General features: G+C 50.2%; 1 protein-coding gene across 12 annotated transcripts in view; it reads right to left on the reverse strand.

Moving 5' to 3' along the window:
- LOC106611555 (rap guanine nucleotide exchange factor 2) overlaps positions 1 to 16,818 on the reverse strand; it is a 158,193-nt gene that overhangs the window by 82,295 nt on the left and 59,080 nt on the right. For all 12 annotated transcript variants that reach the window (XM_082955874.1, XM_082955871.1, XM_082955870.1 and 9 more), the window contains exon 4: positions 16,062 to 16,145. In XM_082955874.1, the coding sequence (XP_082812000.1) occupies positions 16,062 to 16,145 (84 nt within the window). The remainder of the gene's footprint in view (positions 1 to 16,061; positions 16,146 to 16,818) is intronic.

Raw genomic sequence — 16,818 nt, forward strand, 5'->3', positions numbered from 1 at the left:
AGAGAGAGAGAGACCGACAGAGAGAGAGAGAGAGAGAGAGACCGACAGAGAGAGAGAGAGAGACCGACAGAGAGAGAGAGAGAGAGAGACACACCGACAGAGAGAGCGAGAGACACCGACAGAGAGAGAGAGACACACTGAGAGAGAGAGACACACCGAGAGAGAGAGACACCGAGAGAGAGAGAGACACCGACAGAGAGAGAGAGAGAGAGAGAGACACCAACAGAGAGAGAGACACCGACAGAGAGACACCGACAGAGAGAGAGACACCGACAGAGAGAGAGAGAGAGAGACACCGACAGAGAGAGAGAGAGAGAGAGAGACACCGACAGAGAGAGAGAGAGAGAGACACCGACAGAGAGAGAGAGAGAGACACCGACAGAGAGAGAGAGAGAGACACCGACAGAGAGAGAGAGAGAGACACCGACAGAGAGAGAGAGAGAGACACCGACAGAGAGAGAGAGAGAGACACCGACAGAGAGAGAGAGAGAGACACCGACAGAGAGAGAGAGAGAAAGAGAGACACCAAAAGAGAGAGAGAGAGAGAGAGACACTGACAGAGAGAGAGAGAGAGAGACACCGACAGAGAGACACCGACAGAGAGACACCGACAGAGAGAGAGAGAGACACCGACAGAGAGAGAGAGAGACACACCGACAGAAAGAGAGACACCAACAGAGAGAGAGAGAGACCGACAGAGAGACACACCGACAGAGAGAGAGAGAGACCGACAGAGAGACACCGACAGAGACACACCGACAGAGACACACCGACAGAGAGAGAGAGAGAGAGACACACCGACAGAGAGAGAGAGAGAGAGAGACACCGACAGAGAGAGAGAGACCGACAGAGAGAGAGAGAGACCGACAGAGAGAGAGAGAGACCGACAGAGAGAGAGAGAGAGACACACCGATAGAGAGAGACACACCGACAGAGAGAGAGAGAGAGACACACACCGACAGAGAGAGAGAGACACACCGACAGAGAGAGAGAGACACACCGACAGAGAGAGAGAGACACACCGACAGAGAGAGAGAGAGACACCGACAGAGAGAGAGAGAGACACACCGACAGAAAGAGAGACACCAACAGAGAGAGAGAGAGACCGACAGAGAGACACACCGACAGAGAGAGAGAGAGACCGAAAGAGAGACACCGACAGAGACACACCGACAGAGACACACCGACAGAGAGAGAGAGAGAGAGACACACCGACAGAGAGAGAGAGAGACACCGACAGAGAGAGAGAGACCGACAGAGAGAGAGAGAGACCGACAGAGAGAGAGAGAGACCGACAGAGAGAGAGAGAGACCGACAGAGAGAGAGAGAGACCAACAGAGAGAGAGAGAGACCGACAGAGAGAGAGAGAGACCGACAGAGAGAGACACCGACAGAGAGAGACACCGACAGAGAGACACACCGACAGAGAGACACACCGACAGAGAGAGAGAGAGACACACCGACAGAGAGAGAGAGAGAGAGAGAGAGACACACCGACAGAGAGAGAGAGAGACCGACAGAGAGAGAGAGAGAGACCGACAGAGAGAGAGAGAGAGAGACAGAGAGAGAGAGAGACCGACAGAGAGAGACACCGACAGAGAGACCGACAGAGAGACACCGACAGAGAGACACACCGACAGAGAGAGAGAGAGACACACCGACAGAGAGAGAGAGAGAGAGAGAGACACCGACAGAGAGACACCGACAGAGAGAGAGAGAGAGAGACACACCGACAGAGAGAGAGAGAGAGAGAGAGACACACCGACAGAGAGAGAGAGAGAGAGAGAGACACACCGACAGAGAGAGAGAGAGAGAGAGAGACACACCGACAGAGAGAGAGAGAGAGAGAGAGAGAGAGAGAGAGACACACCGACAGAGAGAGAGAGAGAGAGACACACCGACAGAGAGAGACACACCGACAGAGAGAGAGACACACCGACAGAGAGAGAGACACACCGACAGAGAGAGAGAGACACACCGACAGAGAGAGAGAGAGACACCGACAAAGAGAGAGAGAGAGAGACACACCGACGGAGAGCGAGAGAGAGAGAGAGACACACCGACAGAGAGAGAGAGACACACCGACAGAGAGAGAGAGACACACCGACAGAGAGAGAGAGACACACCGACAGAGAGAGAGAGAGACACAGACAGAGAGAGAGAGAGAGACAGACAGACAGAGAGAGAGACACAGACAGAGAGAGAGAGAGACACAGACAGAGAGAGAGAGAGACAGAGAGAGAGAGACCGACAGAGAGAGACCGACAGAGAGAGACCGACAGAGAGAGAGAGAGAGACCGACAGAGAGAGAGAGACCGACAGAGAGAGAGAGAGAGAGAGAGACCGACAGAGAGAGAGAGAGAGAGAGACCGACAGAGAGAGAGAGAGAGAGAGACACACCGACAGAGAGAGCGAGAGACACCGACAGAGAGAGAGAGACACACCGAGAGAGAGAGACACCGAGAGAGAGAGAGACACCGACAGAGAGAGAGAGAGAGAGAGAGACACCAACAGAGAGAGAGACACCGACAGAGAGACACCGACAGAGAGAGAGACACCGACAGAGAGAGAGAGAGAGAGACACCGACAGAGAGAGAGAGAGAGAGACACCGACAGAGAGAGAGAGAGACACCGACAGAGAGAGAGAGAGAGACACCGACAGAGAGAGAGAGAGAGACACCGACAGAGAGAGAGAGAGAGACACCGACAGAGAGAGAGAGAGAGACACACCGACAGAGAGAGAGAGAGAGACACCGACAGAGAGAGAGAGAGACACACCGACAGAGAGAGAGAGAGACACAGACAGAGAGAGAGAGAGAGACAGACAGACAGAGAGAGAGACACAGACAGAGAGAGAGAGAGACACAGACAGAGAGAGAGAGAGACAGAGAGAGAGAGACCGACAGAGAGAGACCGACAGAGAGAGGACCGACAGAGAGAGAGAGAGAGACCGACAGAGAGAGAGAGAGAGACCGACAGAGAGAGAGAGAGAGAGAGAGACCGACAGAGAGAGAGAGAGAGAGAGACCGACAGAGAGAGAGGAGAGAGAGAGACACACCGACAGAGAGAGCGAGAGACACCGACAGAGAGAGAGAGACACACAGAGAGAGAGACACACCGAGAGAGAGAGACACCGAGAGAGAGAGAGACACCGACAGAGAGAGAGAGAGAGAGAGAGACACCAACAGAGAGAGAGACACCGACAGAGAGACACCGACAGAGAGAGAGACACCGACAGAGAGAGAGAGAGAGAGACACCGACAGAGAGAGAGAGAGAGAGACACCGACAGAGAGAGAGAGAGAGACACCGACAGAGAGAGAGAGAGAGACACCGACAGAGAGAGAGAGAGAGACACCGACAGAGAGAGAGAGAGAGAGACACCGACAGAGAGAGAGAGAGAGACACCGACAGAGAGAGAGAGAGAGACACCGACAGAGAGAGAGAGAGAAAGAGAGACACCAAAAGAGAGAGAGAGAGAGAGAGACACTGACAGAGAGAGAGAGAGAGAGACACCGACAGAGAGAGAGAGAGAGAGAGACACCGACAGAGAGAGAGAGAGAGAGACACCGAGAGAGAGAGAGACACCGAGAGAGAGAGAGACACCGACAGAGAGAGAGAGACACCGACAGAGAGAGACACCGACAGAGAGAGAGAGAGAGAGAGACACCGACAGAGAGACACACCGACAGAGGAGAGAGAGAGAGAGAGAGAGAGACACACCGACAGAGAGAGAGAGAGAGAGAGAGAGAGAGAGACACACCGACAGAGAGAGAGAGAGAGAGAGAGAGAGACACACCGACAGAGAGAGAGAGAGAGAGAGAGAGACACACCGACAGAGAGAGAGAGAGAGAGAGAGAGAGAGAGAGAGACACACCGACAGAGAGAGAGAGAGAGAGAGAGAGAGAGAGAGAGAGAGAGAGAGACACACCGACAGAGAGAGAGAGAGAGAGAGAGAGAGAGACACACCGACAGAGAGAGAGAGAGACACCGACAGAGAGAGAGAGAGACACACCGACAGAAAGAGAGACACCAACAGAGAGAGAGACACCAACAGAGAGAGAGAGAGAGAGAGACACCGACAGAGAGAGAGAGAGACCGACAGAGAGAGAGAGAGACCGACAGAGAGAGAGAGACACCGACAGAGAGAGAGAGAGAGAGAGACACACCGACAGAGAGAGAGAGAGAGACCGACAGAGAGACACCGACAGAGAGAGAGAGAGACACACCGACAGAGAGAGAGAGAGACACACCGACAGAGAGAGAGAGAGAGAGAGAGAGAGACACACCGACAGAGAGAGAGAGACACACCGACAGAGAGAGAGAGACACACCGACAGAGAGAGAGAGACACACCGACAGAGAGAGAGAGACACCGACAGAGAGAGAGACACCGACAGAGAGAGAGAGAGACCGACAGAGAGAGAGAGAGAGACACCGACAGAGAGACACCGACAGAGAGACACCGACAGAGAGAGAGAGAGAGACACACCGACAGAGAGAGAGAGAGAGAGAGAGAGACACACCGACAGAGAGAGAGAGAGACCGACAGAGAGAGAGAGAGAGACCGAAAGAGAGAGAGAGAGAGACCGACAGAGAGAGAGAGAGACACCGAGAGAGAGAGACACCGACAGAGAGAGAGAGAGAGAGACACACCGACAGAGAGAGAGAGAGAGACACACACACCGACAGAGAGAGAGAGAGAGACACACACACCGACAGAGAGAGAGAGAAAGAGAGACACACCGACAGAGAGAGAGAGAGAGAGAGAGAGACACACCGACAGAGAGAGAGACACACCGACAGAGAGAGAGACACACCGACAGAGAGAGAGACACACCGACAGAGAGAGAGAGACACACCGACAGAGAGAGAGAGACACACCGACAGAGAGAGAGAGAGACACCGACAGAGAGAGAGAGAGACACCGACAGAGAGAGAGAGAGAGAGACACACCGACGGAGAGCGAGAGAGAGAGAGACACACCGACAGAGAGAGACACACCGACAGAGAGAGAGAGAAACACCGACAGAGAGAGAGAGACACACCGACAGAGAGAGAGAGACACAGACAGAGAGAGAGAGAGACACAGACAGAGAGAGAGAGAGACACAGACAGAGAGAGAGAGAGACCGACAGAGAGAGAGAGAGAGACCGACAGAGAGAGAGAGAGAGAGACCGACAGAGAGAGAGAGAGAGACCGACAGAGAGAGAGAGAGAGAGACCGACAGAGAGAGAGAGAGAGAGACCGACAGAGAGAGAGAGACCGACAGAGAGAGAGAGAGAGAGAGAGAGAGAGACACACCGACAGAGAGAGCGAGAGACACCGACAGAGAGACACACCGAGAGAGAGAGACACACCGAGAGAGAGAGACACACCGAGAGAGAGAGACACACCGAGAGAGAGAGACACACCGAGAGAGAGAGAGACACCAACAGAGAGAGACACCGAGAGAGAGAGAGACACCGAGAGAGAGAGAGACACCGACAGAGAGAGAGAGAGAGAGACACACCGACAGAGAGAGAGAGAGAGACACACCGACAGAGAGAGAGAGAGAGAGACACACCGACAGAGAGAGAGAGAGAGACACACCGACAGAGAGAGAGAGAGACACCGACAGAGAGAGACACCGAGAGAGAGAGACACCGACAGAGAGAGACACCGACAGAGAGAGAGAGAGACGCCGACAGAGAGAGACACCGACAGAGAGAGACACCGACAGAGAGAGAGAGAGACACCGACAGAGAGAGAGAGAGACACCGACAGAGAGAGAGAGAGACACCGACAGAGAGAGAGAGAGACACCGACAGAGAGAGAGACACCGACAGAGAGAGAGAGAGACCGACAGAGAGAGACCGACAGAGAAAGACCGACAGAGAGAGAGACACGGAGAGAGAGAGAGACCGACAGAGAGAGAGAGACCGACAGAGAGAGAGAGAGACCGACAGAGAGAGAGAGAGACCGACAGAGAGAGAGAGAGAGATTGACACACCGACAGAGAGAGCGAGAGACACCGACAGAGAGAGAGAGACACACCGAGAGAGAGAGACACACCGAGAGAGAGAGAGAGAGAGACACACCGAGAGAGAGAGAGACACCGACAGAGAGAGAGACACCGACAGAGAGAGAGACACCGACAGAGAGAGAGACACACCAACAGAGAGAGAGACACCGACAGAGAGAGAGAGAGACACCGACAGAGAGAGAGAGAGACACCGACAGAGAGAAAGAGAGAGACACCGACAGAGAGAAAGAGAGAGACACCGACAGAGAGAGAGAGAGAGACACCGACAGAGAGAGAGAGAGAGACACCGACAGAGAGAGAGAGAGAGAGAGAGAGAGACACCGACAGAGAGAGAGAGAGAGAGAGACACACCGACAGAGAGAGAGAGACACCGACAGAGAGAGAGAGAGAGCGACACCGACAGAGAGAGAGAGCGACACCGACAGAGAGAGAGAGAGAGACACCGACAGAGAGAGAGAGAGAGACACCGACAGAGAGAGAGAGAGACACCGACAGAGAGAGAGAGACACAGAGAGAGAGAGAGACACCGACAGAGAGAGAGAGACACCGACAGAGAGAGAGAGACACCGACAGAGAGAGAGAGAGAGACACCGACAGAGAGAGAGAGAGAGAGACACCGACAGAGAGAGAGAGACACCGACAGAGAGAGAGAGAGAGAGACACCGACAGAGAGAGAGAGAGAGAGACACCGACAGAGAGAGAGAGAGAGAGACACCGACAGAGAGAGAGAGAGAGAGACACCGACAGAGAGAGAGAGACACCGACAGAGAGAGAGAGAGAGAGACACCGACAGAGAGAGAGAGAGAGAGACACCGACAGAGAGAGAGAGAGACACCGACAGAGAGAGAGAGACTCCGACAGAGAGAGAGAGACTCCGACAGAGAGAGAGAGACACCGACAGAGAGAGAGAGACACCGACAGAGAGAGAGAGACACACCGACAGAGAGAGAGAGACACACCGACAGAGAGAGAGAGAGAGAGAGAGACACACCGACAGAGAGAGAGAGAGACACACCGACAGAAAGAGAGACACCGACAGAGAGAGAGACACCAACAGAGAGAGAGAGAGAGAGAGAGAGAGAGACACCGACAGAGAGAGAGAGAGACCGACAGAGAGAGAGAGAGACCGACAGAGAGAGAGAGACACCGACAGAGAGAGAGAGAGAGACACACCGACAGAGAGAGAGAGAGACCGACAGAGAGACACCGACAGAGAGACACCGACAGAGAGAGAGAGAGAGAGACACACCGACAGAGAGAGAGAGAGAGAGACACACCGACAGAGAGAGAGAGAGAGAGAGAGAGAGACACACCGACAGAGAGAGAGAGAGAGAGAGAGAGAGACACACCGACAGAGAGAGAGAGAGAGAGACACACCGACAGAGAGAGAGAGAGAGAGACACACCGACAGAGAGAGAGAGAGAGAGACACACCGACAGAGAGAGAGACACACCGACAGAGAGAGAGAGACACCGACAGAGAGAGAGACACCGACAGAGAGAGAGACACCGACAGAGAGAGAGAGAGACCGACAGAGAGAGAGAAAGACACCGACAGAGAGACACCGACAGAGAGACACCGACAGAGAGACACCGACAGAGACACACCGACAGAGAGAGAGAGAGAGAGACACACCGACAGAGAGAGAGAGAGAGAGAGAGAGAGACACACCGACAGAGAGACCGACAGAGAGAGAGAGAGACCGAAAGAGAGAGAGAGAGAGACCGACAGAGAGAGAGAGAGACACCGAGAGAGAGAGACACCGACAGAGAGAGAGAGAGAGACACACCGACAGAGAGAGAGAGAGAGAGACACACCGACAGAGAGAGAGAGAGAGAGACACACCGACAGAGAGAGAGAGAGAGAGACACACCGACAGAGAGAGAGAGAGAGAGAGACACACCGACAGAGAGAGAGAGAGAGACACACCGACAGAGAGAGAGAGAGACACCGACAGAGAGAGAGAGAGACACCGACAGAGAGAGAGAGAGACACCGACAGAGAGAGACACCGACAGAGAGAGACACCGACAGAGAGAGAGAGAGACGCCGACAGAGAGAGACACCCCGACAGAGAGAGACACCGACAGAGAGAGACACCGACAGAGAGAGAGAGAGAGACACCGACAGAGAGAGAGAGAGACACCGACAGAGAGAGAGAGAGACACCGACAGAGAGAGAGAGAGACCGACAGAGAGAGACCGACAGAGAAAGACCGACAGAGAGAGAGACACGGAGAGAGAGAGAGACCGACAGAGAGAGAGAGACCGACAGAGAGAGAGAGAGACCGACAGAGAGAGAGAGAGACCGACAGAGAGAGAGAGAGAGATTGACACACCGACAGAGAGAGCGAGAGACACCGACAGAGAGAGAGAGACACACCGAGAGAGAGAGACACACCGAGAGAGAGAGAGAGAGAGAGAGAGACACACCGAGAGAGAGAGAGACACCGACAGAGAGAGAGACACCGACAGAGAGAGAGACACCGACAGAGAGAGAGACACCGACAGAGAGAGAGACACCGACAGAGAGAGAGACACACCAACAGAGAGAGAGACACCGACAGAGAGAGAGAGAGACACCGACAGAGAGAGAGAGAGACACCGACAGAGAGAAAGAGAGAGACACCGACAGAGAGAGAGAGAGAGACACCGACAGAGAGAGAGAGAGAGAGAGAGAGACACCGACAGAGAGAGAGAGACACCGACAGAGAGAGAGAGAGAGCGACACCGACAGAGAGAGAGAGAGAGCGACACCGACAGAGAGAGAGAGCGACACCGACAGAGAGAGAGAGAGAGACACCGACAGAGAGAGAGAGAGAGACACCGACAGAGAGAGAGAGAGACACCGAGAGAGAGAGAGACACCGACAGAGAGAGAGACACCGACAGAGAGAGAGAGAGAGACACCGACAGAGAGAGAGGAGAGAGACACCGACAGAGAGAGAGAGAGAGAGACACCGACAGAGAGAGAGAGAGAGAGACACCGACAGAGAGAGAGAGAGAGAGAGACACCGACAGAGAGAGAGAGAGAGAGACACCGACAGAGAGAGAGAGAGAGAGACACCGACAGAGAGAGAGAGAGAGAGACACCGACAGAGAGAGAGAGAGAGAGACACCGACAGAGAGAGAGAGAGAGACACCGACAGAGAGAGAGAGAGACACCGACAGAGAGAGAGAGACTCCGACAGAGAGAGAGAGACACCGACAGAGAGAGAGAGAGACACACCGACAGAGAGAGAGAGACACACCGACAGAGAGAGAGAGAGAGAGAGAGACACACCGACAGAGAGAGAGAGAGACACACCGACAGAAAGAGAGACACCGACAGAGAGAGAGACACCAACAGAGAGAGAGAGAGAGAGAGAGAGACACCGACAGAGAGAGCGAGAGACCGACAGAGAGAGAGAGAGACCGACAGAGAGAGAGAGACACCGACAGAGAGAGAGAGAGAGACACACCGACAGAGAGAGAGAGAGACCGACAGAGAGACACCGACAGAGAGACACCGACAGAGAGAGAGAGAGAGAGACACACCGACAGAGAGAGAGAGAGAGACACACCGACAGAGAGAGAGAGAGAGAGAGAGAGACACACCGACAGAGAGAGAGAGAGAGAGACACACCGACAGAGAGAGAGAGAGAGAGACACACCGACAGAGAGAGAGAGAGAGAGACACACCGACAGAGAGAGAGAGAGAGAGACACACCGACAGAGAGAGAGAGACACCGACAGAGAGAGAGAGACACCGACAGAGAGAGAGACACCGACAGAGAGAGAGAGAGACCGACAGAGAGAGAGAAAGACACCGACAGAGAGACACCGACAGAGAGACACCGACAGAGACACACCGACAGAGAGAGAGAGAGAGAGACACACCGACAGAGAGAGAGAGAGAGAGAGAGAGAGACACACCGACAGAGAGACCGACAGAGAGAGAGAGAGACCGAAAGAGAGAGAGAGAGAGACCGACAGAGAGAGAGAGAGACACCGAGAGAGAGAGACACCGACAGAGAGAGAGAGAGAGACACACCGACAGAGAGAGAGAGAGAGACACACCGACAGAGAGAGAGAGACACACCGACAGAGAGAGAGAGAGACACACCGACAGAGAGAGAGAGAGAGAGAGAGAGAGACACACCGACAGAGAGAGAGAGAGAGAGAGAGAGAGAGACACACCGACAGAGAGAGACACACCGACAGAGAGAGAGACACACCGACAGAGAGAGAGACACACCGACAGAGAGAGAGAGACACACCGACAGAGAGAGAGAGACACACCGACAGAGAGAGAGAGACACACCGACAGAGAGAGAGAGAGACACCGACAAAGAGAGAGAGAGAGAGACACCGACAAAGAGAGAGAGAGAGAGACACACCGACAGAGAGCGAGAGAGAGAGAGACACACCGACAGAGAGAGACACACCGACAGAGAGAGAGAGAAACACCGACAGAGAGAGAGAGACACACCGACAGAGAGAGAGAGACACCGACAGAGAGAGAGAGAGAGAGAGACAGACAGAGAGAGAGAGAGACACAGACAGAGAGAGAGAGAGACAGACAGAGAGAGAGAGAGACAGAGAGAGAGAGACACCGACAGAGAGAGAGAGAGAGACCGACAGAGAGAGAGAGAGAGAGAGAGAGACCGACAGAGAGAGAGAGAGAGACCGACAGAGAGAGAGAGAGAGACAGAGACACACCGACAGAGAGAGCGAGAGACACCGACAGAGAGAGAGAGACACACCGAGAGAGAGAGACACACCGAGAGAGAGAGACACACCGAGAGAGAGAGACACACCGAGAGAGAGAGAGACACCAACAGAGAGAGACACCGAGAGAGAGAGAGACACCGACAGAGAGAGAGAGAGAGAGAGAGACACCAACAGAGAGAGAGACACCGACAGAGACACACCAACAGAGAGAGAGACACCGACAGAGAGAGAGAGAGAGACACCGACAGAGAGAGAGAGAGAGAGAGAGACACCGACAGAGAGAGAGAGAGAGAGAGACACAGACAGAGACAGAGAGACAGAGACACAGACAGACACAGAGAGAGAGAGACAGACACAGAGAGAGAGAGACAGACACAGAGAGAGAGAGAGAGAGAGAGAGAGAGAGAGAGAGACAGACAGAGAGAGAGACAGAGACACCGACAGAGAGAGACAGAGACACCGACAGAGAGAGACAGAGACACAGACAGAGAGAGAGAGAGACAGAGACACAGACAGAGAGAGAGAGAGACAGAGACACAGACAGAGAGACAGAGACACAGACACAGAGAGAGAGAGAGACACAGACACAGACAGAGAGAGACACAGACACAGACAGAGAGAGACACAGACAGACACAGAGAGAGAGAGACACAGACAGACACAGAGAGAGAGAGACACAGACAGACACAGAGAGAGAGAGACACAGACACAGAGAGAGAGACACAGACACAGAAAGAGAGAGAGACAGAGAGAGACAGAGAGAGAGAGACAGACAGAGAGAGACAGAGAGAGACAGAGAGACAGACAGAGAGACAGAGAGAGAGACAGAGAGAGAGACAGAGAGAGAGACAGAGAGAGAGACAGAGAGAGAGACAGAGAGAGAGACAGAGAGAGAGAGATAAAGCGAGACAGACCGCGAGCAAGAGAACGTGAAAGAGTAAGAGAGAATGAGTAAGATAGAATGAAATGAGAGGAGAGAGTGAATGAGAGTGAGCGATTGAGAGAGAGAGAGGGAGAGGGAGAGGGGAAACTGGATAGAGCGAGTAAGTGTGAGAGAGCAAGAGCAAGAGACCCAGATTGAGAGAACAAGAGAGACTGAAGGCATATCAGCTTCTCCCAACATGCCTGGTGGTGTTGAAATGAAGAGTGGGGCCTAGGGCTGTTGCGGTGGACTGTATTACCGCCACACCGGTGGTCATGAGTCATGAAGGCAGTCAAGTTCCACGTGGCCGTTTAGTCACGGTAGTTAGACTTCTCCAAGCTCTGATGCTGCTGATGGTCATTAGTAGCCTACCAAACTTGTTAACTGCCTGGTACTCAGCACTCTATTGTCCCTCTAATCACTCTGACATCAATGCAAATGTAATTGAAAATGTAATCAAAACACTACATGAACGCCAATGAGCTCATGTTGCGCAACATTTATATAGGCTATGCAATTGCAGGAGAAAACCGAGTGATGGCCGCTAATTAAAAGAGGATCCCTTCAGCTTTCTATAGGCTTACTATATTTATTTCTCAACTTTCCTAATATTAAGCACATTGCTTATCTTTACAACAGGAGTATAGTCTACCTGGCTGCTATGAAAATTAACCACGGGGAAAAGTGTCCTCAATTCGCTATTTAAGTGCATAGATGGCATGTATTTTTTCCTGCTGCCCGTTTTGATACAGGTGCATGATGATGGTCCATTCTAAATCAAAACAAATTTCACACATATTATTTAGTATATGTAAAGACAATACTAAATCAAGTATAGCCTGATGGGTGACAATATTAGCCTGTCACTTGTGAATTATATGTTATCACTTGTGAATGATACCCACTTTAAATGGCAAGAAACAACGCCTTTTTTTGTGACTTTTTCTAATCATAGTCACACACCTCATGTAGCCTAGCCCATAGGCCTGTATGTTTTGATAAGGTTTGTATCACAACTAAAGTGGCCAAATAACTTCTTAAAATGAAGCACATGTATCCGCTTCACAACGGGAGTGGAGCTTAACTGGCATACATACTGTATGCAATGCGTGAGTTTCAAGTTTGGGGAAGATCATTTTCACCATAATAAAAGCATTACATGCATAATCGCATTTGTGGTCCCTTTTGATTGATAATGGTGTTTTCCCGCTAAGGGAACATTTGCGCTTAAAGCCTACTGCCGTGTGCGCATTGCAGCGGCTATTGTGTGAAAAAAAATGCTGAATATTTTAGCAACATTTTAAGCTAAACGTTCTGATCTGTTGCATCAGCCTCATTGCAATTGTAGAACAACTAAAGTTACATTAATAACAAAATTAAACATATAGGAGTACCTATTTTATTTTTTAACCACTCAACACAGAAAAAGGCGCAATATCCGTTCTATTTTATTCAGCTTTGTTCAATTGTATTCTTCACATAAAATGCCACGGAATTCTAAGCAAATCTTGTCTGCTAAATAAACTAGTGTAGCCCACAGCCATATGGCATAGCCAAACCAGGACCTAACATAAGGACAACCGCCACAGCCCTAGTGGGGCCCATTCCACCTAGTCTTTAAAAGCTCCAGGAACTCCCATCGGGGGTCTATTCAAGTTCATCGTGTCACAACCAATACCGTCGCCCTCGCCGGTAGCATGTTAATGGACTGGCTTGATGCAGTACCGAACGCTGATCGGCTGGTTCCTGGCCTATCACGGCGTGTAAGGTCACACGGCAACTGTGGTGATGACTTATCGTGCCATGACCTCTTGCGGCCTACAATCAGATTGATGAGCGGAATAATTTCTATTGTGGGTCATCGAAAACTTGTCAGTGACTCTTGCTTTGGACACCAGCCATATGCTGGTTGGCTGTTATGGAGAGTTTATGTGGGTCTGTATATTTGGGAGTTGCGTGCACGCAATGCATGCTGACCAAGCAAAACACATGATTCCCAAATGATTAAAGTGCACACATACAAACTACATACACTAGTAATTCCAAGACGTACCCAAGATGTACATACAGTACCTTTCACTGCATGTTTTGTAAGGATTGGGCTGGAACAGCATAGTTCTGAAAACAAGTGGGCTAATATTCAACCCATATAGCTCCTCCTGCATGACTAAGTGCATCTCTGCATGGTGCCTGAAACATTCGCTAAGTAAAACATTTTCAGACCCCTTCTCCCTAGTGGTTGCCTCTCAAGCATTAAAAGTGTAATCTGCCAATATCCTCAAATCCTTCGCACACTTTCACCTTGAAAAATGGAAAAGGGGGAGTCGCCGTCTGAGTCCTGACACTTTTCCCAATAGGCCTACATTGTGCCATTCTGTGGAAACGTTGATCCACGATGAGTTGTATGACTGATACGGACCCTGAGGTATGGGAGAATAATTAGTGCTAAGCTTCTAAAGTCGCTGTTGTACACGCCTTGTATTACCAGTCTGTTACAAAGAGGAGCGTTGTTTCAAGAAACCCACAGGTCGGGAAAGTGAATCCCATGTGAAAGACTGGATCAGATCACAGAGTTTATTCATTTTGACTAACATTTCAGTCGGGGGACAAACATTTCAGATGTTGACACTAATAGTAGACCATCATCATTTTATTCACTTGTGTGCACCTATAGTGCCTGTAGTCTTGCATATATAGCCCTACTCCGATATAAGACTTGCCTGGTTACTCATCCACATCGCGCTGGCTAAAATGTCACGCCCACTAACATACAGTTGAAGTCGGAAGTTTACATACACCTTAGACAAATGCATTTAAACTCAGTTTCACAATTCCTGACATTTAATCCTAGTAAAAAATTCCCTGTCTTAGGTCAGTTAGGATCACCACTTTATTTTAAGAATGTGAAATGTCAGAATAATAGTAGAGAGAATTATTTATTTCAGCTTTTTTTTCTTTCATCACATTCCCAGTGGGTCAGAAGTTTACATGCACTCAATTAGCATTTGGTAGCATTGCCTTTCAATTGTTTAACTTGGGTCAAACATTTTGGGTAGCCTTCCACAAGCTTCCCACAATAAGTTGGGTGAATTTTGGCCCATTCTTCCCAACAGAGCTGGTGTAACTGAGTCAGGTTTGTAGGCCTCCTTGCTCGCACACACTTTTTTAGTTCTGCCCACAACTGTTCTATAGGATTGAAGTCAAGCATTGTGATGGCCACCCCAATACCTTGACTTTGTTGTCCTTAAGCCATTTTGCCACAACTTTGGAAGTATGCTTGGGGTCATTGTCCATTTGGAAGACCCATTTGTGACCAATTTTTTACTTCCTGACTGATGTCTTGAGATGTTGCTTCAATATATCCACATAATTTTCCTCCCTCATGATGACATCTATTTTGTGACGTGCAGCAGCCCCTCCTGCAGCAAAGCAACCCTACAACGTGATGCTGCCACCTTCGTGCTTGATGGTTGGGATGGTGTTCCTCGGCTTGCAAGCCTCCCCCTTTTTCCTCAAAACATAACGATGGTCATTATGGCCAAACAGTTCTATTTTTGCTTCATCAGATCAGAGGACATTTCTCCAAAAAGTACGATCTTTGTCCCCATGTGCAGTTGCAGACCGTAGTCTGTCTTTTTTTATGGTGGTTTTGGAGCAGTGGCTTCTTCCTTGCTGAGCGGCCTTTCAGGTTGTGTCGATATAGGACTTTACTGTGGATATAGATACTTTGTACCCGTTTCCTCCAGCATCTTCACAAGGTCCTTTGCTGTTGCTCTGCCTTGAAATACATCCACAGGTACACCTCCAATTGACTCAAATGATGATGATGATCAGAAGCTTCTAAAGCCATGACATAATTTTCTGGAATTTTCCAAGCTGTTTAAAAAGGCACAGTCAACTTAGTGTATGTAAACTTCTGACCCACTGAAATTGTGATACAGTGAATTAGAAGTGGAATAATCTGTCTGTGAACAATTGTTGGAAAAATGACTTGTGTCATGCCCAAAGTAGATGTCCTAATCGACTTGCCAAAACTATAGTTTGTTAACAAGAAATTTGTAGAGTGGTTGAAAAACAAGTTTGAATGACTCCAACCTAAGTATATGTAAACTTCCGACTTCAACTGTATCTTCTCCACGATAAGTCTGGATTTGCTTCCTTCCTGGCAACTTCTCAAATGCGAACACATTCTGACTGGTCCCAAAAAACGATTTGCGTAATTTTGACATCAGCACAGACAACTTCTAGGAAAGCAGGTTCACTGATGTATGGAGTGATCGATAGAGCAGCCAAATTAAATTCAGGATAAGTCATCAGGCAAATATAAGACACCCTCGGGTCAAAAACATGATTACAAAATGGTGGACAATTTGATTAAACACAGTATCAACTTGCTGTTGTTCATACCTGCTTCTTGGCAGGAACATGGACTCCTTGATGAAGACGGACCCGGACAGTAGAATAAACCAGCAGCTTCCAACGTCATCCGGGCTGTGAAAGAGAGAGAAATGAACACTTGAATCACATATCCAAACCCGCCCACACCCAAGTGAAAACACAGACAGCATGCTACAGTAAACTCACACTGACCCTAAACAGTTCAGCTCGCTGTCAAGATATTCAAACATAGAAGATGACACACAGTTGTCCAGCTTCCAAATCAAAACTGTCTAGTTGGCATTTCCAGTGAAGAAACTGTCAGGTTTGCAGTTTAAAGTAGCCAGAAGCACCAGAGGACTACAGTACACTAACGAATGAGGGAGGATTCAATAGTCCAATGAGAGGGTTTTCCGACAGAGAACCATGGCTTGCCAAGAAAACGATTCAAACAATAGTACCAACACAAAACCGCCCATTGATAATGAGGAAGTGCAGATCTAGGAGGAAACACCAGTACAGACAACACTGTTGTTCCTTCTTCTAAATGGAGCATCGGAATGGGTACGGCTTTATTATGAGGGGATTTTGGCTTAGCCATGAGTTCACACGAGACCTCAGTTCAATGGACAATGGTTTTCACCTTCCTATGGGCCTACTCCCCTAGTCTCTACCATATGACGCTATAACAAGGAATAGACCTGTGCTTCACCGTCACAGTTCAGTCCTACAGTAACTACGGAGTAGACCTCGCTATTGCTGTTCTTCAGAGTAAGCACAGTCTGCT

This window comes from Salmo salar, chromosome 09 (genome assembly GCF_965601325.2).
Source record: "Salmo salar chromosome 09, fSalSal1, whole genome shotgun sequence".
NCBI lineage: Eukaryota > Metazoa > Chordata > Actinopteri > Salmoniformes > Salmonidae > Salmo > Salmo salar.